The 24,876-nt window shown below is 36.3% G+C and overlaps 1 protein-coding gene across 1 annotated transcript; it reads left to right on the top strand.

The window, feature by feature from the left end:
• The first annotated feature begins 379 nt into the window (after positions 1 to 379).
• Positions 380 to 24,525, top strand: BLOC1S6 (biogenesis of lysosomal organelles complex 1 subunit 6). Its single transcript, XM_081288693.1, has 5 exons — positions 380 to 555; positions 10,497 to 10,638; positions 15,728 to 15,815; positions 21,420 to 21,506; positions 21,880 to 24,525. Exons 1-5 carry the CDS (start codon positions 474 to 476, stop codon positions 21,997 to 21,999), a joined length of 519 nt encoding a protein of 172 aa, XP_081144819.1. The 5' UTR covers positions 380 to 473; the 3' UTR covers positions 22,000 to 24,525.
• The last annotated feature ends 351 nt before the right edge of the window (positions 24,526 to 24,876 follow it).

The following is a 24,876-nucleotide window of genomic DNA, read 5'->3' as shown; positions in this document are numbered from 1 at the left end:
AAATCGCAGGGAATGCACGCAGTCCCTATTCTTAAGGTTCTTCCTTAGTGCACACACCGTGCAGAGAGGGTCTGCCCTCAGGGAGAAGTACGTTCTTGTTTCTACCAAACCTCAGTGAACAAAGCCCAACTGTTCCTCCGCTTCTAACAAAGGTCACGCTCTTCCGGTCTTCGTAATCCACCTAGAAACAACCCAAACCGGCCACGGCCTCCCCTAAGTCCCCCACCTACAGCACGTCATAGCCCTAAGCCGCGCCTCCAACACTGCGTTATGGGCCAGAGTACTACGTCACCACCGACGTAGGGGCCGGGGCTTCTGACCCGCGGTCACGTGTCCGAAGCCACTGTCTTCCGCCTCCGTCATTTCCGTGTGCGACTGCCGCTTCTGTCCGACCGGAAGCTAGACGGGCTGGATTCGTACTTGTATCTGATCGTCCACCCCACTGCCCCTTCCCTTTGCCCAGCGGGAGGGACATGAGTGTCCCTGGGCCACCGACCCCGGACGGGGTCCTGGCCGGGCCCCCTGACGTCTTGGAGGCCAGTGAGCCGACGCCGGGTACGTGGTGTTGGCTGGATCAGCTGCCCCTGCGAGTCCGAAGAGCAGGGACCCGAGTGGGTGGGACGCCGGAGCCGCTCGGAGGGAATCAACAGCTATCTGCAGTTGCGGCCGCGAGGACTCTGGTCCTGCTGCCTAGCGGAATGGGCGGGAACCAAAGTCCGGAGGGGAAGCTGTGTGTTGGGGTGCAGCTGCTGGCGTTTGATGGCGAAATCATTCTAAGTTTGTGTTGACTCTGGCACGTTGTTGGTTATTCGTCCGAAGGCTAGGGGTTAGGAATGAATTTGTCACAAAAGGTGTTCGATCGATTTATAATTCAGAGAGTTATTAACTATTGGCCACTTACGAATACTCCTTGCTTGGTCACGTTATTCATTTCCATTCCTCCAGCAGCCTTTTAAACCTGAATTCTAGGGGAGATTTAAGCATAAATACCCAAAGGCATACTTTGAGTTGAATGAACTTGCTGTGCATCCAGACTGGTGCTGTTTATGTGTCATCATCCTTGGGAGAATTGAGAAATAGTCACTCAAAGCTTTTGTGTTCTTTGGTTCATGTAAGGGACCCTAGAAGAGAAAGGTTGTAGGGGTTTGGATCTACCTTTAAAAAATAGCTCCTTGTTCCAGAAATGAGGAGATTGCCCCAAAGTAGTGCTCTTGGCACTTTACTGGTCATACTTTTACTCAGTGATCTATTAGTCTTCACACCGTCATAAGTCACTTCTGTAAATATGACTTTTTTGTGGTATATGTTTACAACTTGGACCCATCTCCTAACTCACTTGCTTCTCTGATGGATACCTTGACATGGTTGTTTTGCACTAATCTCACATACAATATGCATAGATATTGTGCATGTTACATGTCTGATCCTGTTAATGGTGCTAGGTTACTATCACTTGAAACTTTGAAATTGCTCTCAACTCTTTGCAGTCTTGTTTTCCCCCCACTTTAATGTTATGGGTTATACTATAAAATTTCCATCTCTTCTGTATTTTCATCCTTTACTCAGCAGTTGTAAGTTTACTCAGAGTTGTAAGCACTATTTCAACCTGTCTCTCCCAGTACTGTTCCATCACTGTTCCAAGATAAAGCTCCAATCATGTCATTCCCTTGCCTAGAATCTTTAAATGGCTCTTCACTGCTTATTAAACAGAATGACTTATAAATCATGTCATTCCCTTGCCTAGAATCTTTAAATGGATATTCACTACTTATTAACTTGGCACTTAAGGACCCTCACAGGCTGGTCACATTGTATTACAGCTTATTATGCTGTGTATGCCTCATGCTCATGACACCTCACACCCTCTCCCCTTTCCAGAGCAATCCTATATTCCCACCTTTCCTTTACCCATATTGCATTCCTTCTACCTTTCATAGAATTCTACCCATTTGGAAACAGTTCACCAGAAGATTGGTTGTTGGTGGGAGTGTAAATTGATGCCATCTCCTAGGAGGGGGTTTGCTGTTTCAAAAGTGCATAAACCTTTTAATTGTCTGCTTCTAAGAATTTATCCTACAAAAACTATGACACAGATATGCAGAGATTTAGCTAGGACGCTTACTATAACATTGTTTTAAACAACAAAAGGTAAAACTAACCTAAATAATCCATCCATGAGGAACTGGTTAAACAAATTTTGGTAGAATTCTATTCTGTTAAAAAGAATGAGTGAAATGTATGAATTGCCAAGATCATTGTAATGTCATGTGTAGCTAATAAAAAAAAGAATAAAAAACGAATGAGTAGATCAGCATATGTTGCTATAGAAAGACATATATAAGACATATATTTTAAGAGAAAAGTAGAACAGTTTGAGTTGTATTTCATTCATGATAGAAAGACTAATATGCATGCTCTGTAAGAAACTTTGGAGTGACATCCATTCCTTTAGCCTCAGATCAATTGGCCATATTTCCTTCTGTCATGGCACTTATCATACTCTATGACTTCCCTGTATTATGCCCTTTCAGGAAAGTGGATTTATCTTTATTTATTGTTGAAATTTCAGAAAGTAGTAGAAGGCATAGATATTCAGTAAATATTTCTTACATAAATAGGTAAGGACATTTTCTTTAATTTCTCACAATAAAATATCTGGAACTTAGTGGCTCAGTATGTATAAAAACATGAATAACAGATTTGTCCATAAATAACCAGAAGATTGGGGTAGAAGAAGTAGTCCTATGAATTAACATGTATAAATTGCAAGGGAAGTGAATTAGTTCTTATGCCTTAAATTTGAAATATCCTTATTCAAATGTTTTTATCTGTTCATTTGTAATATTGATGTTTTCTGTATTAAAGTTACTCTTTGTTCTGTTATTATAATCAAACTTTAAGCAATGTAACTATTTGCCAGATATAATTGATTAATTTTTGCATCCAAAGGTACATAAGTGGCACTATATGCCTAGTGCTCCTCTTTTCTCACTAGATATATAGATATAGATAAATGTGTTGTGTTTCAGCTTCTATTTAGTTCTTTCTGTTGTTGTCTTGTATTGAGAATTCTAAAGTTTGTTCATGTATTTCTCAGAATTAAAGTAAAAACCATACAAATTTATTTTGATTTTCTTTTTTTCTATTTATTTATTTATTTTGCATTACAATTCTTTTTTTTTTTTTAATTTTTTATTGATTATTTAAAGCATTACATAGCTCATGATATATCATCTTTCATACATTAGACTCAAATTGTGTTTTGAACTCCCATTTTCACCCCAAATATAGATTGCAGAATCACATCTATTACATATTCACATTTTACATAATGCCATATTAGTGTCTGTTGTATTCTGCTACCTTTCCTAACCCCTACTATCCCCCCTCCCCTCCCCTCCCCTCCCATCTTCCCTCTCTTTCTCCCCTGCTGTTGTTCAATTCTCTCCCTTTTTTTTTCCTTCCCCCTTGCCCCTCATAGCCTCTTGTAATTTTATGTATCCTTGAAGGTCTCCTACCATTTCCATATGCTTTCCCTTCTCTCTCCGTTTCTCTCCCCCCATTCGTCTTTGTTTACTGTAGTCTTTTCCACATGCTCTTCCTTCCTGTTCTGTTCTTAGTTGTTCTCTTTATATCAAAGCAGACATTTGGCATTTGTTTTTTAGGGCTTGGCTAGCTTCACTTAGCATAATCTGCTCTAATGCCATCCATTTCCCTGCAAATTCTATGATTTTGTCATTTCTTAGTGCTGCATAATATTCCATTGTGTATAGATGCCACATTTTCTTTATCCATTCATCTATTGAAGGGCATCTAGGTTGGTTCCACAGTCTAGCTATTGTGAATTGTGCCGCTATAATCATTGATGCAGCCGTATCCCTATAGTGCGCTCTTTTAAGGTCCTCAGGGAATAGTCCGAGAAGTGCAATAGCTGGGTCAAATGGTGGTTCCATTCCCAGCTTTCCCAGGAATCTCCATACTGCTTTCCAAATTGGCCTCACCATTTTGCAGCCCCACCAGCAGTGTACAAGTGTACCTTTTTCCCCACATCCCCGCCAACACTTGTTGTTGTTTGACTTCATAATGGCTGCCAATCTTACTGGAGTGAGATGGTATCTTAGGGTGGTTTTGATTTGCATTTCTCTGATTGCTAGAGATGGTGAGCATTTTTTCATGAACTTGTTGATTGATTGTATGTCCTCCTCTGAGAAGTGTCTGTTGAGGTCCTTGGCCCATTTGTTAATTGGGTTATTTGTTATCTTATTATTTAATTTTTTGAGTTCTTTGTACATTCTGGATATTAGGGCTCTATCAGAGGTGTGGGGGGTAAAGATTTGTTCCCAGGATGTAGGCTCTCTATTTACCTCTTTTATTGTTTCTCTTGCTGAGAAAAAACTTTTTAGTTTAAGTAAGTCCCATTTGTTTATTCTGGTTGTTAACTCTTGGGCTATGGGTGTCCTATTAAGGAATTTGGAGCCCGACCCCACAATTTGTAGATCGTAGCCAACTTTTTCTTCTATCAGACGCAGTGTCTCTGATTTGATATCTAGCTCCCTGATCCATTTTGAGTTAATTTTTGTGGATGGCGAGAGAAAGGGATTCAATTTCATTTTGTTGCATATGGATTTCCAATTTTCCCAGCACCATTTGTTGAAGATGCTATCCTTCCTCCATTGCATGCTTTTAGCCCCTTTATCAAATATAAGATAGTTGTAACTTTGTGGATTAGTCTCTGTGTCTTCTATTCTGTACCATTGGTCCACCCGCCTGTTTTGGTACCAGTACCATGCTGTTTTTGTTACTATTGCTTTGTAGTACAGTTTGACCTCTGGTATCGCTATACCTCCAGATTCACACTTCCTGCTTAGAATTGCTTTTGCTATTCTGGGTCTTTTGTTTTTCCATATGAATTTCATGATTGCTTTGTCTATTTCTACAAGAAATGCCGTTGGGATTTTGATTGGCATCGCATTAAACCTATAGAGAACTTTGGGTAATATCGCCATTTTGATGATGTTAGTTCTGCCTATCCATGAACAGGGTACATTTTTCCATCTTCTGAGATCTTCTTCTATCTCTCTTTTTAGGGTTCTGTAGTTTTCATTGTATAAATCTTTCACCTCTTTTGTTAGGTTGATACCCAAGTATCTTATTTTCTTTGAGGATATTGTGAATGGAGTGGTTTTCCTTATTTCCATTTCAGAAGTTTTGTTGCTGATATATAGGAATGCCTTTGATTTATGCGTGTTGATTTTATAACCTGCCACTTTGCTGAATTCATTTATTAACTCTAGCAGCTTCTTTGTAGACTCTTTTGGGTCTGTTAAGTATATTATCATGTCATCCGCAAATAGCGATAGTTTAATTTCTTCTTTTCCTATTTTTATGCCTTTAATTTCTTTTGTCTGTCTAATTGCTCTGGCTAGTACTTCGAGAACTAAATTGAATAGAAGTGGTGATAGAGGGCATCCCTGTCTTGTTCCAGATTTTAGAGGGAATGCCTTCAATTTTTCTCCATTCAGAATGATGCTAGCCTGAGGCTTAGCATAGATAGCTTTTACAATGTTGAGGTAAGTTCCTGTTATCCCTAGTTTTTCTAGTGTTTTGAACATAAAGGGATGCTGTACTTTGTCAAATGCTTTTTCTGCATCCATCGAGATGATCATGTGGTTCTTGTCTTTAAGTCTATTGATGTGGTGGATAGCATTTATTGATTTCCGTATATTGAACCATCCTTGCATCCCAGGAATGAATCCTACTTGATCATGGTGCACAAGTTTTCTGATATGTTTTTGTATTCGATTCGCCAGGATTTTATTGAGAATTTTTGCATCCAAGTTCATTAGAGATATTGGTCTGTAGTTTTCTTTCTTTGAAGTATCTTTGTCTGGTTTTGGGATCAAAGTGATGTTGGCCTCATAGAATGAATTTGGAAGAGCTCCTTCTTTTTCTATTTCTTGAAATAGCTTGAAAAGTATTGGTATTAATTCTTCTTTGAAGGTTTTGTAGAACTCCGCTGTATACCCATCTGGTCCAGGGCTTTTCTTAGTTGGTAGTCTTTTGATGGCTTCTTCTATTTCTTCTTTTGTTATTGGTCTGTTTAAATTGTGTGTGTCTTCCTGTCTCAATCTGGGCAATTCATATGCCTTAAGAAATTTATCGATATCTTCGTTATCTTCTATTTTATTAGAATATAGGGTTTCAAAATATTTTCTAATTATCTTCTGTATTTCTGTAGTGTCTGTTGTGATATTGCCTTTTTCATCCCGTATGTTAGTAATTTGAGTTCTCTCTCTTCTTCTTTTCGTTAGCGTGGCTAAGGGCTTGTCTATCTTATTTATTTTTTCAAAGAACCAACTTTTAGTTTTATCTATTTTTTCAATGGTTTCTTTTGTTTCAATTTCATTGATTTCTGCTCTAATTTTAATTATTTCTTGTCTTCTACTACATTTGCTGTTGTTTTGCTCTTCCTTTTCTAGATTTTTGAGGTGTTGTGTGAGTTCATTTATTTGTTGGTTTTTTCTTTTTTTGAGGTAAGAACTCCAAGAAATGAATTTCCCTCTTAAAACTGCTTTCATTGTGTCCCATAAATTCCGGTATGTTGTGTCTGTGTTATCATTTGACTCTAAGAATTTTTTCATCTCCTCCTTTATGTCTTCTATAACCCATTGATCATTCAATAACATATTGTTCATTTTCCATGTGATGTAGGATTTTTCCTTCCTTCTCTTATCATTGATTTCCAATTTCATTCCATTATGGTCAGATATGGTGCATGGTATTATCTCCACGCCTTTATATTTACTAAGAGTTGTCTTATGGCATAATATATGGTCTATCTTTGAGTAGGATCCATGTGCTGCTGAGAAGAACGTGTATCCACTTGATGATGGTTGATATATTCTATATATGTCGGTTAAGTCTAGATTATTGATTGTGCTGTTGAGTTTTATAGTTTCTTTATTCAGTTTTTGTCTAGAGGATCTGTCTAATGGCGAGAGCGGTGTGTTGAAGTCACCCATAATTATTGTGTTGTGGTCTATTTGACTCTTGAACTTGAGGAGAGTTTGTTTTATGAATGTTGCAGCTCCATTGTTGGGTGCATACAAATTGATGATTGTTATGTCTTGTTGGTGGATGGTTCCTTTTAACAGTATATAGTGACCTTCTTTGTCCTTCTTGATTAACTTAGGTTTGAAGTTGATTTTATTCGATATGAGTATGGCCACTCCTGCTTGCTTCCGAGGGCCATGTGAGTGGTATGATTTTTCCCAACCTTTTACCTTCAGCCTGTGTATGTCTTTCCCTATCATATGAGTCTCTTGAAGGCAGCATATTGTTGGATTTGTTTTTTTGATCCAGTTTACTAGCCTATGTCTCTTGATTGGTGAGTTTAGGCCATTAACATTTAAGGTTACAATTGAGATATGATTTGTATTTCCAGTCATGCTTCTTTATTTATTTATTTTAGTTTGGTTAGTTTTGCTTTTTGGTTATTTTCCTCCCCCTTTACTGAGATACTTCCTGCTGTTAGTTTTGGGCACTATTTTTCACATCCTCTTCTTGTAGTGTTTTGTTCAAAATGCTTTGCAGAGCTGGTTTTCTTGCTGCAAATTCTTTTAGCTTTTGTTTATCGTGAAAGATTTTAATTTCATTGTCAAATTTGAAGCTCAATTTTGCTGGATATAGTATTCTTGGTTGGAATCCATTATTTTTCAGCGTTTGAAATACGTTATTCCAGGATCTTCTCGCTTTCAAAGTTTGTGATGAGAAATCTGTCGTTAACCTAATTGGTTTACCCCTGAAAGTAATCTGCCTCTTTTCTCTCGTAGCTTTTAATATTCTCTCCTTGTTCTGTACGTTGGCTATCTTCATAATTATATGTCTTGGGGTTGGTCTATTATGGTTTTGAATGTTTGGGGTCCTGTAGGCTTCCAGGATTTGGCAATCCATTCCATCTTTCATCTCTGGGAAGTTTTCTAGAATTATTTCATTTAATATGCTGTCCATTCCTTTGGTTTGAATCTCTGTGCCTTCTTCTATCCCTATGACTCTCAGATTTGGTTTTTTTATGACATCCCATATCTCTTGAATAGATTGCTCGTGGGAATTAAGCATCTTTTCTGTGTTGACTATATTCTTTTCAAGTTGATAAACCTTGTCTTCATTATCTGATGTTCTGACTTCTACTTGATCAAGTCTATTTGTAATATTCTCGTTTGAGTTTTTAATTTGGTTTATAGTTTCCTGGAATTCTAGGATTATTGTTTGATTTTTTTTTAATATCTCTATCTCCTGGTAGAGCTCGTTCTTTGCCATTTGAATTTGTTTGTTTAATTCATTTTCAAAATATATTTTTATTTCTTGGACTTGCTGTCTCATGTCTTCTCTAATATTCCTTTCCATTCGAGTTAGGTATGCCTTGAGTTCTTTCCCTATACCTGTTTCTGAAGTTTCTATGTCCTCCTGTAGAATTGAGTAGTCTTGCATTGTTTGTAATCCTTTTTTCCCTTGTTTTCTCATGTTGTCCACGTTACTTTCCAGCTCTTTTTGATTGTCGTGTTTCTGCTCTCCTCTATAGATTTGTTTTGTTTCTGTATTACTCTGATGTCTCTCCTTTGTGTTGTTGAAGTATGACTGCTAACGTGGATTCCGCTGGGAAGGAATTCCGACGTTCGAGCTCCAGTGACGACACTACTCTGCTATGACGGGCCCCAGTCTCCTTGCTGGGGTGCCCTAATGGGGGGGTGTGACTGGACTGTCTCTGTGTGGTTTCAGCTCCCGGTCGTGGCAGGCGGGTAGACTCCAGCCGCCCAGTATCACAGGCCGCGGGCAGGTGATCCGTCACCAACGGGAGGGCGTTCTCCTACCGCCAAGTTACGCAGGCAGTGGGTGAACTGTCGCCGGTGGGCCTGCAGTTTACAGCTGCCCAGTCGCGAGGGCCTTGCCTCTAGGCTCCTGGTTTCTCCTGCTAGCCTTGGTTTCTCCTGCTAGACCAGATTTCCCCTCAGTGATGATTCTCGGCAGTTCAAACTGTACTCTGTGCCTGTTTTGTTGTTGCAATCTGTCGGACAGTGGCGGTGGTTACTTCAGCTGTCCAAGATGGTGGCCGCTGGTTACCTTAGTGGAGTGTCCCTTGTGGGGGGTGGGGCTGTACCGCTTCCGTCCCCGCCAACAATCCCGAACTCAGCCCGGGGGTCAGTGCGGGCTTGGGCTTAGCTGGTGGGATACCACCGTGTCGCAGCCACTTAATTCCCTGCTGACTCGTTAACCCCTTCTCTGGGGCGCCACGCCTTCTGTAGCCTCGGGGCAGGCCGCGTGAATCAGACAGCCTGGATCTCCGGGGTCTCACTGTTGGCTTTTGGGATCCCCAGCACTCTATGGTTTTGATTTTTTCTGCTTGCCCCTCCCCAGCGCTGGCTAGACAGGTTTTGTTTTGGCCGCTGATGGGGGGGGGGGTTGAGGGTCAGGTGCCTCTAGCTCTCCTTTAGTCTTTCTGCAGGCTCACTCTGATAGTCCCTGCCCCTGAAAGTCTAGGAGAGATTTTAAGCGAAATCCCCCTATGTATGGGGGCTGAGCTGGGTGACACACACCTGTTTGTTGTTGCAATCTGTCGGCGAGTGGGGGTGGATACTTCAGCTGTCCAAGATGGTGGCCGCTGGTTACCTTAGTGGAGTGTCCCTTGTGGGGGGTGGGGCTGTACCGCTTCCGTCCCCGCCAACAATCCCGAACTCAGCCCGGGGATCAGTGCGGGCTTGGGCTTAGCTGGTGGGATACCACCGTGTCGCAGCCACTTAATTCCCTGCTGACTATTTAACCCCTTCTCTGGGGCGCCACGCCTTCTGTAGCCTCGGGGCAGGCCGCGCGAATCAGACAGCCTGGATCTCCGGGGTCACACCGTTGGCTTTTGGGATCCCCAGCACTCTATGGTTTTGATTTTTTCTGCTTGCCCCTCCCCAGCGCTGGCTAGACAGGTTTTGTTTTGGCCGCTGATGGGCTGCATTACAATTCTTAATACACCATTATACAATAATTTATTATATCTCAGATTATATATAAGGTATGTTGACACCAAATTATTTTGATTTTCTAAAAGCTTATTTTGAATATGACAGCATATTTTTTTCCTTTATCTTGCCAAAATTCAAATCTGATAAAAACTGTACTTAGAGATATGTGGTAAGCAATGTGTTACAATATATGTATTCTAGAGATATTATGATTGTAGACTATGATTGAAGAAAGATGTTTCAGTGTTTAATATTAATTTATCAATGCTTTTAGGGTATAATTTGAATAAAGTGATCCTTTCACTTCTCTTCTCATTTTAAACCAATGATTCTAAAAGGAAAGAAGAACACCTGTGTTAAGGAGAGTGGGTATGTGCTCTCAGCTCCACAGCAGGCCTCCTTCCCTCCTTACCTGTGACTCCTCAACTTTTTTTAGTACTGTGACAATTTAAAAGTTTCCTAAATTTGAATTTTGTTTGGGCACAGGTTTAAGTGACACTTCTCCAGATGAAGGGTTAATAGAGGACTTGACTGTAGAAGACAAAGCAGTAGAGCAACTGGCAGAAGGATTGCTTTCTCACTACTTGCCAGATCTGCAGAGATCAAAACAAGCCCTCCAGGAACTCACGTAAGCAAACAAGCAACCAGATATGCACCCATTTCCTTTCTGGTGTAGGCATAATTTATATTTGCATATAGTATTAAGGTATAATATTTTGTAATATTTAATAATAATTTAGTATTTCTATATCTTTCATGAGTACATAGTAATCTGAATATGAAAAGTAAAATGAATACTCTAAAATGTTTAATTTCCTCTAAGAAGTACCCCAAAATCTTATCTAATTTCTGTGATTAGTTTAGGTGTTTTATCATTATTTTATGAACATATTGCCTACTGGAGAGTGTCACAGGATGGGTATCCACCTGTTACTGAGTAGAGTTGAAAAATTGCATCCACAAAAGTTATACTTTTTTTTTTTTTTGGTCATTTTGATATTTTCATTGGCTGGTTTGAATATTTTCCAGAGACTCTTAAACATCTTTTTTTGAGATGACCTGTTTCATTCCTAGTAAATTATAAATAAAGGATTGTAGTATGTGCTAAAAGAAGATCAGAATAATGTAGAATAGAACCCACAGAGTGCAATCAATATACAAAAATATACACTCTGTAGTTACTGTCACCCAGAAATGACAAACTTAATTAGCTTTTGCCTCATTCTGCGTCAGAATCTTTCTGGATTGCCCTGGTTGGCTTGTCTGTCATTTCTTTCTGTGATGGTGAACTTTAAATTTGCTATGAACTGCTTATGCTGTAAGGCCTACCCTTTTAAAAATTATTTCAGAATACTTTATTATGGCAAATGAAGAGGACTAATCAACTCTGCCTGTTTTCTCATTTTTAATAAATAATGTTGATTCTTGGCTTTATGATGCTAAATGGATATAAAAGTGGTGTTCTGTGACATGTAGCACACTGCTGTAGTTAGGAAGTTGGCAACATTCTCAGTTTTCTGCTAGTCTCAAGGGAGAATTTTTATCTCTTATGCATGAAATGCCTTGTATTTTGATGCCAATCAAGCCTTATTACAAAAAGTCATAAATTGGATAAATTATGATGGACTGAAGGGAAGGTTAAGACACTCTGCAAACAAAATATATCTAGGTAACATTTTACTTATAGGAAGTTGGGAATCAAGGTTTAATTGCAGAGTTTAACATTGACTAAAGTGAAATGTTTTGAATAACCCCACTTATCTTATAGACACCCAGAAGATGATGATGATGATGATGATGATAAAATCAGTTACTCTGTTACTACTGTATATGTTCTATATGCCCAGCTCTTTATTTACCATGTCTTAATTAATTTTCACATTAACTTTATGAAATATTTAATATTATTCCCATTTAGGATTCAGGAATCTGGGGCTCAGAAAGGTTAAATAGCTTGGAAAAGTTTACACAAATAGTGGTAGAGTTAACTATTGAATATGATGAGTTAGTATTTGTTAAACTTGTTGAGTGTTACAGAATGGTAAGCAAATTTAAGAGAAATGTTTTCTAGTAGCTACTGCTTTTTCCTACATCTTCATAAGTAGTGAAATTTGTTCTAGGTACAAATGTAGTACTAGTCCTGGCTCTGCCATCAAACCTTTGCTAAGCCACGTCACCATAGAAACCAAGGCCTAGAAAGGTGAGGGAGAAAGTAGTGGTTGATAAAAATTAAGTTTATTTTGTAGCTAACAATGGGTAATTGCACCATAGTGCAATTTTGAATGGCCTTTGGGGAGCTTCATTTGAGATAATCCATGCTTGGACCTTCAATAGAAATAGCTTTTCTCTCAAAGAATCTTTCCTTAGACACTGCGTCAGGCATCACAGTCATTTCCAACATATTTACCACGGATTGTACAAAGCTTCAAAGGAATTGAGGTTCAGTCATCTTTTCTGCTCTATTGTATTTCAGGTAAACTACTACTTCCTCTTTTTAAAAAATTCGTTTACTGGTGCATTATAGTTATATATAATAATTGGGTTAATTTTGATATAGTTATACATACATGGAGTTTAATTTATTCTATTTGAGTCTCTGGTGCCTTCCACCTTTCCCTTCTCGTCTCCTTCCCTCTCCTTCCCTCTCCTTTACGGTGTGGCCTCCTCCTTGAGTGCCTAGATTTATGGATCCAGAAGGCACTCTACTTAAGGTATTATCATAAAGAATGCAAATCAGGATTAACAAAAGGAAGATGCAATGGCCAGGTCTGGGTAGGATCCAAACACAGAGCTTCTTTCTGTGCTTTTTCCTAGTGAAATTAGGGCATGTCAGAACTGCCTCCCCACCACCACCCAAGGCACATCTATGTTCACTAACCAGGAATCTCTACTGAGCCTTAAGTGTTACAAGGTTTTATTGTGGTTTTATTATGTAGGCACAATGGATTGAATCATTGACAACCTAATCAAACTCAATCTCTAGTTTCCTTCCTTCTCTGGGCTGATATCACATGGCTCAAAGCTCCAACCCTCTATCTAATCACATGGTTGATATTTCTAGCATGTCCAGCCCCCATCTTGAAGCTCTAAGAGGTCCGCTATAGAACTACCTCATTGGCATAAGAGGTATGAGTCAAGAAGCTCATGGAAAATAAAGACATTCTTATCACTTGGGAATTTCAAGGATTTTCAAAACTATGCTTGGAACTTGGTACAAAGGTCAGACAAATTCTTTTTATACAACAGGTGTCTATTCAGATCTTTGTTAGTGAAAATTTTTTCTTTCTTGTTGAATTTTAGGAGTTCTTTGTTTATTTTTGATACTAGTCCTTTATATTTCAGATATTTTCTTCAAGTCCATGGTTTGTCTTTTCATTCTCTTAATAGTTTCTTTGGCAGAGTAGAGGTTTTTAATTTGAATAAAGTCTGACATCAGTTTTTCTTTCATGGATCATGCTTTGGTATTGTATTTAAAAACTTATCAATAAAACAAGGTCACCTAAACCTACATTTTCTTCTAGAAGTTTTAAGTTTGTATTTTATATTTAGATCTATGATCCATTTTGAGTTAATTTTTGTGAGTGGTTTTAAATCTGACCAGATTTATTTCTTTACATATGGACAGTCAATTGATTCAGCACCATTTGTTGAAAAGACTATTCTTTCCCCATTGTATTGATACTGTTTCTTTGTCAAAGAGCAGTTGATTATATTTATTTGGGTCAATATAAGGGCTTCTTAGTTTGATCCATTGGTCAGCGTGTCTTTTAGTTTGCTAACACTATGCTGTCTTGATTTCTGTAGCTTTATAGTGAATCTTGAGATTGAATAGTATAAGTCTCCTGACGTTTTTTTTCCCCCCAGTATTGTGTTGACTATTTTAGGTCTTTGCCTTTCCATGTGAAATGTAGAATTAGTTTATTGACAGCCACTAAATAACTTTGATTGGGATTGTATTAACTTTCTAGATTAAGTTGGGAAGAATTGACATCTTAAAAATGAGATGGACATCATTACCCTAAGTACATGTATGAAGACATGAATGGTGTGAATATACTTTGAATTCAACCAGAGAATGAAACATTGTGCTCTATATATGTAATATGAATTATAATGCATTCTGCTGTCATATGTAATAAATTAGAATAAAAATATTGTCATTTAATCCATGTACTTGGAATATTTCTCCATTATTTGAATCTTTGATTTTTTTTCAAGAGAGTTTTATACTTTTTTCATTCTGTGTATGTGTGTGTGTGTAAATATATATATATATATATATATATATATATATATATATATATATATATATTTTTTTTTTTTTTTTTTAAGATTCATACCTAAGTATTTCATTGGAGAGAGGGAATATTTTACAAGTGGTATTGTTTTTTAAATTTCAGTTTCATTGCTGGTGTCTAGGTAAGCAGCTGACTGTATAGTGGCCTCATGTCCTGAAATCTTACTTTAATTATTTGGTAGAAATCACCAATGAATCTATCTGGCCCTGGTACTTTTATTTCATTTTATCTTATTGGAATCAATATTAATTCACCTTTTCTAATAAATATAGGCCTACTTAGATTTTCTGTTTCTTTTGGTGTGAGTTTTGGTAGTTTGTGTCAAGGACTTAGTCTACTCCATCCAAGTTATTAAATTTGTGGGTATAGAATTCTTGGAAGTATTCCTTCATTATCCTTTTAATGTCATGGGAGTACCAGTGACCCTTCTGTGAATGATACCATTAATTTGTGTCTTTTTTTCCTGTTTGATCTGGCTAGAGGTTCATCAATTTATCATACCGAAGTTTTTGGTTATATTGATATTTCTTTAATGTTTTCAGTTGTAACGTCCTGTTTTTGCTGTTCTACTTATCTAATATGGTTGACTTACTGAGTTTTCCTGTCCTGTGTTCTGTATTTCACCATCTGTGACCTCTGGCCTATTCTCTTTTTCATCACTACTCTATTTAGCACAGTTTTTCAGACAAATCATATATATATATATTTTTAAAATATCACTTAATGTCACTTATTCCTGTGACTCTTCCATTGATCCACTTGGAGAGAAATATTAGAGAAGTTTGCTTCTCTTCCTCAATAGGATTTGAATCAAAATTTTAATGAGGAACCTTAGAAGTCATCTGTTCTGGCTGACCTCTCTTTAGAAATGAGATGCTGTATATCCAGAGAAATAAGCTGAATCCCCAAAGACACACAAATAGCTATTGGTAGGGATAAGGTTGCAATCCTAGTTCTGTGCTTTTTTTTTTTCAACTTGCTACTTATTTATCTTTTTGAACTTATTCCTTGGTACTGCATCCTTCCCAACTCTAATCAGAAAAGTTAGTGCCCCTCATTTCCTTTATGGGAATGTTGCTGTTTTAAAGTATGTAAGATATTGAGTTTCTTGGGGAAAATATTATAAAAAGCTTCTTTTTTTCAGGACAATAAAAAGAATTGAAAATACTTTTAAATGATTTGATTATTTTAATTGTTAAAGAGTCTGCAATTGAAGCAAGAATATAGACACATTAGTTATCAGTGTGCCTTTATAATATTATGTTAAAACAGATGATGCTAAACCAAATAAGCCTTGGGGGAAATACATTTCTACTTAAATTCTAAACTTTAGTATTAACCAAAATGAATATTATTTCCTCTGAAGAACTACCACTTAAAATATGAAAAGTTTATTTTGGCTATGTGCTTTTGTTTCAGACAGAACCAAGTTGTGTTATTAGATACATTGGAACAAGAGATTTCAAAATTTAAAGAATGTCATTCTATGCTGGATATTAATGCTTTGGTGAGTGTGATTTTTGTTGATATAACTCAACTATACATTGTTTTAAAAATAGCTAGGTCTGTGTGGTGGTGCACATCTGTGCACAACTGAAATTCCAGTGGCTTGGGAGGCTGAGGCAGGAGGATTATAAGTTCAAAGGCAGCCTCATCAACTTAGTGAGGCTTTAAACCACTTAGTGAGACTTTGTCTCCAAAAACAAGCTTAAGTTTATTCTCTCAGGTATGTACTTAGAATGTACTTATATATGTTTAGGATTTTAACTTCACATTTTTAAAGTTTATAATTTGGGCTTCGTGGCTTTTGGTTAAAGTACCTGTCTAGAGTTTAGCATTTGTCTTTTTTAAAAAAAAAATTTTATTTATTCTTTTTAGTTTACCTGATAGTAGAATGTATTTTGATATACCATATTATACATGGAATATAACTTCCCATTTTTATGATTGTACATGATGTGGAGTTATATTGGTCATATATTCATATATGAACATAGGAAAGTTATGTCTGATTCACTCTACTGTCTTTCCCATTCCCATCCCCTTTCCTTGCCCCCGTTCTGCCCTGTCCAGTCTGGTGAACACCATCCTCCCCCCAGCCTATTATGAATCAGCATCCACACACCAGAGAGAACATTCAGCCTTTGTTTTTTTGGGACTGGCTTCTTTTACTCAGCATTATAATCTCCAGTTCCATCCATTTACCTACAAATGCCATAATTTCATTTTTCTTTATGGCTGAGTAATATTCCATTGTGTATATATACCACATTTTCTTTATCATTCATCTGTTGAAGGGCACCTAGATTGGTTCTATTGCTTAGCTATTGTGAATTGAGTTGCTATAAACATTGATGTGGCTAGGTCACTGTAGTATGCTGATTTTAAGTCCTTTGGGTATATACCAAGAAGTGGGATAACTGGGTCAAATGGTGGTTCTATTCCAAGTTTTCTGAGGAATTTCCATACTGCTTTCCAGAGTGATTTTATCAATTTGCACTTCCACCAAATGAGTGTACTTTTCCCCCCACATCCTTGCCAAAATTTATTGTTGCTTGAATTCTTGATAATTGCCATTCTAACTGGAGTGAGATGAAATATCAGTGTAGTTTTAATTTGCATTTCTGTAATTGCTAGTGATGTTGAACATTTTTTCATATATTTGTTGACTGATTGTATTTCTTCTTCTGTGAAGTATCTGTTCAGTTCCTTAGCCCATTTTTTGATTGGGTTATTTGGTTTTTTTGGGTTGAGTTTTTTTTTTTTTTAATATATATACTTTTTTAGTTGTAGATGGACACAATATCTTTATTTATTTATTTTATGTGGTGCTGAGTATCAAACCCAGTGCCTAACGCATGTGAGGCAAGTGCTATATCACTGAGCTACAACCCCAGCCCTTAGTGTTAAGTTTTTTAGTTCATTATATATCCTGGAGGTTAATGCTCTGAGGTGCACGTGGCAAAGATTTTCTCCCATTCTGTAGGCTCTCTGTTCATGTTCTTGATTGTTTCCTTTGCTATGAAGAGACTTTTTAATTTGATACCATCCCATTTATTGATTCTTAATTTTACTTCTTGGACTTTAGGAGTTTTATTGAGGAATTTGGTTCCTAAGCCAGCATGTTGGAGAGTTGGACCTACTTTTTCTTCTATCAGGCACAGGGTCTCTAGCCTAATGCCTGGGTCTTGGATCCACTTTGAGTTGAATTTTGTGTAGGTTGAGGGTTAGGGTTCTAAATTCATTTTGTTACATATGGATTTCAGTTTTCCCAGCACCATTTGTTGAAGAGGTTATCTTCTCCAATGTATGTTTTTGGTGCCTTTGTCTAGTATGAGATAACCATATTTATGCGGGTTTGTCTTTGTGTCTTCTATTCTGTACCATTGGTCTATGTATCTGTTTTGGTGCAAATACCATGCCATTTTTGTTACTATGGTTCTGTAGTATAATTTAAGTTCTGGTAATTGTGATGCTTTCTGCTTCACTTTTCTTTCTGAGGATTGTTTTGGCTATTCTGGGTCTTATTTTTCCAAATTAATTTCATGATCGCATTTTCTATTTCTGTGAAGAATGTCATCAGAACCTTAATAGGAATTGCATTAAATCTGTATAGCACTTTTGGTAGTATGGCCATTTTGACAATATTAATTATGCCTATCCAAGAACATGAGAGATCTTTTCATCTTTTAATGTCTTCTTCAATTTCTTTCTTTAGAGTTCTGTAGTTTTCATTATAGAAACCTTTCACCTCTTTTGTTAGATTGATTTCCAAATAATTTTTTTGAGGCTATTGTGATTGGGTTAGTTTTCCTAATTTCTTTTTCAGTTGATTCATCAGTGATGTGTAAGAATGAATTTGTTTATGGGTGTTAATTTTATATCCGGATAGTTTGCTGAATTCATTTATGGGTTCTAGAAGTTTTCTAGTGGAGTTCTTTTGGGTCTTTTAGATATAGAATCACATTGGCAAATAGGAATAGTTTGAGATTTTCCTTTCCTGTTTGTATCCCTTTAATTTCTTTCTTCTGTCTGATTGCTCTGGCTAGTGTTTCCAGGACTGTGTTGAATAGGAATGGTAAAAGAGGGCATTCCTCTTGTTCCAGTTTTTAAAGGGAATGTTTTCGATTTTTTCTCCATTTATAATCATGTTGGCCTTGTGTTTAGCATGTATATAGCTTTTACAATGTTGAGGTATGTTCCTACTCTTCTCTAGTTTTTCTAGTGTTTTGAACGTGAATGAATGCTGTATTTTGTCAGATGCTTTTTCTGTATCTGTTGAGATAATCATGTGATTCTTGTATTTATTGATGTGATGAATTACATTTATTGATTTCCATATGTTGAACCAATCTTGCATCCCTGGGATGAACCCCATTTGATCATGGTGCACTGTCTTTTTAATATGTTTTTGTATGCAATTTGCCAGGATTTTATTAAGAATTTTTGCATATGTGTTCATCAGGAATATTGATGTGAAGTTTCTTTTTCTTGATGTGTTTTTAGAATTTGTCCTTTTTAAAAATATTTTTAGGTCGTAATGTACACAGTATCTTTATGAATTTTTTATATGGTGCTGAGGATCGAACTCAGTGCCTCATATGTGCGAGGCAAGCTCTTTCCCACTGAGCTACAATCCCAACCCAAGAATTTGTCTTTTTAACAGGAAACTTTGCTTTGCTGGAATTTCCATTTCTTAATATCTTTTGTAATATTGAACTTATGAAATTGAACTTATTTCTAAGTCTTAATTATATTTGCTCATTGTCTCAATCTGCATGAGTTTATTCAAGGCTAACTGAGCAGTTGATGAGGGGATGAAGAAAAGACAGTCAAATACACAAACAGAGAAAAAACCAGGGCCTGGTGGTTCAGCCAACCTCGGATGGAGGAAGACTGACCTTGCTTGGCATGTTTATTATGTAGGTTTAAACATTAAAAGGATTTATTGTGAGAAAGTTTCTTCAAGATAAACAGAACTGAAGTTGAAGGTATAAACAGCCCAAATAAAACTTGCCAGCCTGCACCCATAATTCTCTACCCCCTGGGCAGCTGGCATTTGAACCCAGGGTTAAGAACAATAAATTCTGTGACTGGTACAAAATCTTCCTTTGAATAGGGCATCACCATAGCAACTGGGCAATCTCAAATCAATACCCTGGAGCCGAGAGTTCTCCAGGGAGGGATCGCCTCTGTCACAGAATAGTTCAAAACCTATGACTTAGTGACAGCCCATAATTGAAGACTTAGAAACTAAAGAGTAAGGAACTTTTTAAAAAATGAAATGCAATTACTTAAAAAATTTTTTTTTGTAGTTGTAGATGGACAGTATGCCTTTATTTTATTTTATTTTTATTATATGGTGCTGAGGATCAAACTCAGTGCCTCCCACATGTGAGACAAGTGATCTGCCATTGAGCTATAGCCCCAGTCCAAAGTAAGGAACTTTTAGGGTACAGTTTTTCCCATTAAGGAAAATACAGTCTATCAATTACCTGGTTTCTTAAATTAGCATTTTATTTAATTATATGGCATATGTGTAATACTATAATAAATTAATACCATGGCTAAAATGAATACTTCAAGAATGATTTATTAGATCTTTCAAATAATTGAATAATTGAATTTCATCAGCAACTCTGTAGTTTTTTTCTGTTGGGAGAGGGGTACCAGGAATTGAACCCAGGGGCACTCAATCACTGAGCCACATCCCCAGTCCTATTTTGTATTTTATTTAGAGACAGGGTCTCACTGAGTTGCTTAGTGTCTTGCTTTTACTGAGGCTGGCTTTGAACTTGTGATACTCCTGCTTCAGCCTCCCCAGCCACTGGGATAACAGGTGAGTGTCACCAAGCCCATTAACTCTGTTGTTTTTTTGAAGAGAACTGATATTCTTTATTTTAAGTAAAGGTAAATAGCAAAAACAAGAACTTGTTGTTCCCCTTTTTTCCCCTTGAACATCAGAAATAGCTTGGTTTGCATGTTTTATATATCTGGTAGAGATCCATATGTACCTCAAAAAGCAGACTTTTTATTGGGAAGATGAAGTTCACTGATGTTTTCCTTACAGAACAATCCAAACCAAAGTCCGTATTCTCTACGATGGGACCGAGAGAGGCTTGTTGTATTAAATAGTCTTCTGTTCAGTAGTTTGTGACATCTTGTGAAGGGGGTAAGCCAGGTACACTGACCAACTCTTGTGTTCCTCGCTGAGTTCATGTTGCAGTTGAATGGGTATTTATTGCACCAGTGAACTAAGAGGATGCATTACCATTGCCTCAGTCTGAAGGGATAGAAACTGAGTTTTCTTCTCTTTTCCTCTCTCATCCAGGATTAGTTTTAATTGTCATCTAGGAATTGAAAAGTGGAAGGAATTGAGAGAGGGGGTGGTCTGGAAGCTCTAGATCTTGTCAGATTGTGATTTTTATTTGCAGCTACAGTAAAGTTGCAGATTTATCTATGGATACTTCTCTCCTTTTTTCTGATTCTGTTGCATTGTCTGAGAATAAAGTATTCTTCTCTCCCACCTATGTAGACCTGCATCACCCTCCCACATTCTCCTGTCATAAGACTTGGTTTAGGCTTTGCAGACTGGCTGAGATGGAAAGCATGTGCTTATAATTCCTGGGGAAGCACAGTATCCTTGCAGAAGCTCTTTTGCTTGGTCTGATCTCAAAAGCCCAAGGAACATGATCAAACTTGCCCATAGTTCTCCCAGTGATCTCTGGTCATAGCTTGGGTTTTCCTGATGAGCAGTGCATCAGTTAAGCTGTCCTATGTACCATAGCTTGCTCTCTCTTTTATAAAGAGTGTTTTACATTTCTAAAAGAATCATTTCATGCTTTTAAAGCAAAATGCTAGCTCTACCCATTTAAATATAAAGGTTTGTTTTATGATTTGTTTTTGTCAATCTGAACTTAATCAAATATTTTTCAAATCCTGCTAATGTTTTAAATAAAATTTATTTTTTGGAACTTGAAATATGGACATAATTAAGGCTCTAAAAATTGACCTCTTTAAGAAGAATGAACTATAATTTAGGCATTGATCTATTGATCCATTTTGATATTTCACTCATATTTTAACTTTTCATTTACTTTTCCATGTTAAGTTCACTGAAGCTAAACACTATCATGCCAAGTTGGTGAACATAAGGAAGGAGATGCTGATGCTCCATGAAAAGACATCAAAATTAAAGGTAAGTTGAAAAATACAAGTTTAAAGTTTATTTTTCTTCAGTATTCATGTGTTGACTTTTTATTCTTGCATGTATAGTAATATAGATAAGTCATAGTACATTGTTTTCTTTTAAAACTTGTCATTTTTAAAATCTCTCTCTGAGCTTCTTTTCTAATAACTTGGCAGACAGGCTCATATTCTCTGGATATGCAGCTACGATTATCATTTAATTAGAATTTGTAGTAAATTTTTTTTTTTTAATTAAGGAGACCTTGAGTTACCTAGAATAAATCTTAAAATTAAATTTGAAATGTATTAGTATGTATTGATTACTTCAAAGTATCATTACTTTTGAATTAGATCATAATCTATAACCCTTTTCTTTGACACAGAAAAGGGCACTTAAACTGCAGCAGAAGAGGCAGAAAGAAGAGTTGGAAAGGGAGCAGCAACGAGAAAAAGAATTTGAAAGAGAAAAGCAGTTAACAGCCAAACCAGCTAAAAGGGCATGAAAAATTGTGTTTTTGTGTGTTTTCTTCATGTATTCTATACTCTTTGGATTTAAGATGACCTAAGTATGGAGTGAGGTTCATATAGTGCCTTATACCTTTGTGTTATGTTTTGAAATCTTCATCCCAGGTTTGCTGTGTCTCCATATCTTGTTTAAGCCATTTAAGAAGCCTTTCTTTCTTAGTAATAGACATAATGTCACTTGGTTTTGATATTTATATGTAACTTTCAACTTTTGTTTTGCTAATTTTATAATTCATCAGTTTGGCCTTCTGTCATTTGTAAACTGAAAAATGCTTTGATTATTATGGGAGTCTAGACTCTTAAGTAGTTCAAAATTATATGAATTTTTAAGCTTCTTGATTGTAGATTTAAAAGTTTAGTTTCTTATTTTATGAGATGATATGCCTTTCTGGCAATGAAACACTGATTTTGATTATTGCCTTTTCATTGCTTAGTTAAGAAAAATTTCCAGTTCTTTAATCACACATGCCCCTGGTAAAAGTTAATATAAGCCTTTGTGAAGAACATAGTGGAAAAGTATATGCACAGGAAATAATAGCACCTTAGGCATAGGCTAGGTGAGCAAGATGCCAGATAGATTCTTCTATAACCATATAGTCTCGCTTATTTTTGTTGTTGCTTTATGTATCTTTGGGGTTCAAAATAGATTATATCATTCCTAAAGTTTGGCAGGGATGATGGAGATATCATACACTCAAATGCCCCTATGGATTTATACTTAGTCATTAGATAGTGAGATATAGTTTCTGTGCTTTTAAATCTCAAAGTAGAATGAAAAGTACAACTACCTACTTTATAGATAATGTTAGGATTGGTGGAAAATTAGTAAATAACATCACAAAAGAGGCAACATGAAACATTTAGTGTTTTCTAGAATTATTTTCTGATGTTATATGTGGGAACTTATTATGTGAGGGAAATATTATGAAGTTTCATTGCTTGAAATTGATAGTGTATTATACTTTTGTTTTAGTATTATTTAACATGTAACTGGTCTCCAATCAGAGAATGTGTATCTTTTATAATCCACATTACATTTTTGGTAAGCTGGAACCACTACCTCTGATCACATATCAGGCTAATGATATAGAAAGCAGTAGATTTAAGTTGGGTGTTAAGAACTGGTCTGTTTGGAGGTTTAAGTAATTTGTTTGAAAGAGCCTTCTTTGATGAATGAATTATAGTCTCACAATTCACTTGACTTTAACCTAAGAATATAAATATATTTGAAAAGGCTAATTGTTGCCATCTATCACTTGCTATAACTGCCTAGGGCATCACTAGGGCTTGCAGGACAATGTCACCTAAATTACTGAATGTACTCTTTATTGATTTCTGACAAAGGTTGTGCATTGTTTGTCAGAGTGGTTTTGACCTGTTGTAATAATGGTTGTTTAAAATACTAGTTCCTGGTCACTACTCTCAATCTACTGATGCAAATCTATTTGTTTGGTTTGTTTTGCTTTGTTTTTAGTTTTTAGTTTCCCCCAGTGATTCTAATGGACCTTGAAAGATGAGAACCATGGGTGTAGTGGCCAAGGTCATTGTTTCCTGTACTAAGGTGCATATCATTTTTGCCTGGGAACTTAAAAAAAAATACATTCTGAGTTCTTACTGATTAGTTTTAATAGGAGCCAGTGTATTTTTAGGGCACTCCCCAGATAGTTCTGATGCAAGGAACCACTGGTATAGATTATCTAGTAATTTATTTATAAGCAGTGAAATAGTTTAAAAGCTCTCTAGTAACTTTTGGGTTAATCTTATGAAATAAATTCTGAATTGTTGGTTTTAATATACAATCAGATTTAAAACTGAACCCTAGCAGACAGGAAATAAATATAGAATTCTAGTGAATTAATTGAATTTCTGTTTTAAATCATGTTTATTGAATGAATGTCAAGGCCCATAACCTTCTTTCAGAACTGTATTATTTAAGTTTTGAACATTTTTAAACAGAGCAAAACAAATATAAATTAGCATCCACTATTTAAAGGTGAATGGTAAATCAAAAGTACTGTTATCTTGGTAATTAAAATCTAAAATATCTGAATTTCAATAACAAATATATCTTGCTAACAAAACATGGAACTCTTGTAATTATTCTTGCTGTATTTTTCACAAATACAGGATTGGTTGAAAAAGGTTGCCTTTGTTTTGAAACTATCAAATATGTATTGAACTGAAAGATGCAAGTTCACTTTGTGTTTACTCTGCGGTAAGTATCATGTAAATATGCAGAATGCTGAATGTAATGTAGATGTGTCCACAGTGAGTGTTTAGGTGGATATAGTTTATAAGTATATGCCCACATACATTTGTCTGATTTTGAACTTGTAAACTTGTAAAGTGAGGACTACTTTTTATGCATTTAATAAAAAAAATCTCTAAATTATCCAGTGTTCATCTGTAATACTTATGTTTTCTGTATTTACTTAAAGATAGTTCTGTTTACGCTGTTATTGTCATCAATTTTTCTTAATCATTAAATCACCTAATATCACTGTGCTCATACTTAAAAAGTTAGTTTCTAGATTTTTCTTTTGGATGAAGATAGTTCCTATATAACTATATATTTAAGATTTCTGTTGCTCATTTATTCATGTTGTTTTAGATGAGTATTCATGTGTGGGACCACATGCCATCAAGTTTTCAGGGTAGGATTAGGATGAGACTAGGTTTATTTTCAAATTTATTAAGAGAGTGAAGCGAGTAGTCAGGATAGACATTTCCAATGCCTGTAATTTAAAAAGCACTTAATAAGCAAAAATTCCTTAAACACAGTGTAAAGGAAGAGTAATAAAGAAAGATGGGTGTAGTTTGGAGCATAGTGGGGATGGTAATCTGGAGAAAGGGAA

Source organism: Spermophilus citellus (genome assembly GCF_964194105.1).
Source record: "Spermophilus citellus genome assembly, chromosome: 4".
In the NCBI taxonomy this organism is placed as follows: Eukaryota; Metazoa; Chordata; class Mammalia; order Rodentia; family Sciuridae; genus Spermophilus; species Spermophilus citellus.
The sequence above is the reverse complement of the archived record's forward strand: the minus strand, read 5'-3'. Positions and strand labels throughout refer to the sequence as shown.

Excerpts from the sequence above, each read along its gene's own strand:
- BLOC1S6 (XM_081288693.1), top strand. The coding sequence starts at position 474 with ATGAGTGTCCCTGGGCCACCGACCCCGGACGGGGTCCTGGCCGGGCCC. Across the intron at positions 556-10,496 it reads GGCCAGTGAGCCGACGCCGG|GTTTAAGTGACACTTCTCCA; the intron begins GTACGTGGTGTT and ends GTTTGGGCACAG. Across the intron at positions 15,816-21,419 it reads TGCTGGATATTAATGCTTTG|TTCACTGAAGCTAAACACTA; the intron begins GTGAGTGTGATT and ends TTCCATGTTAAG.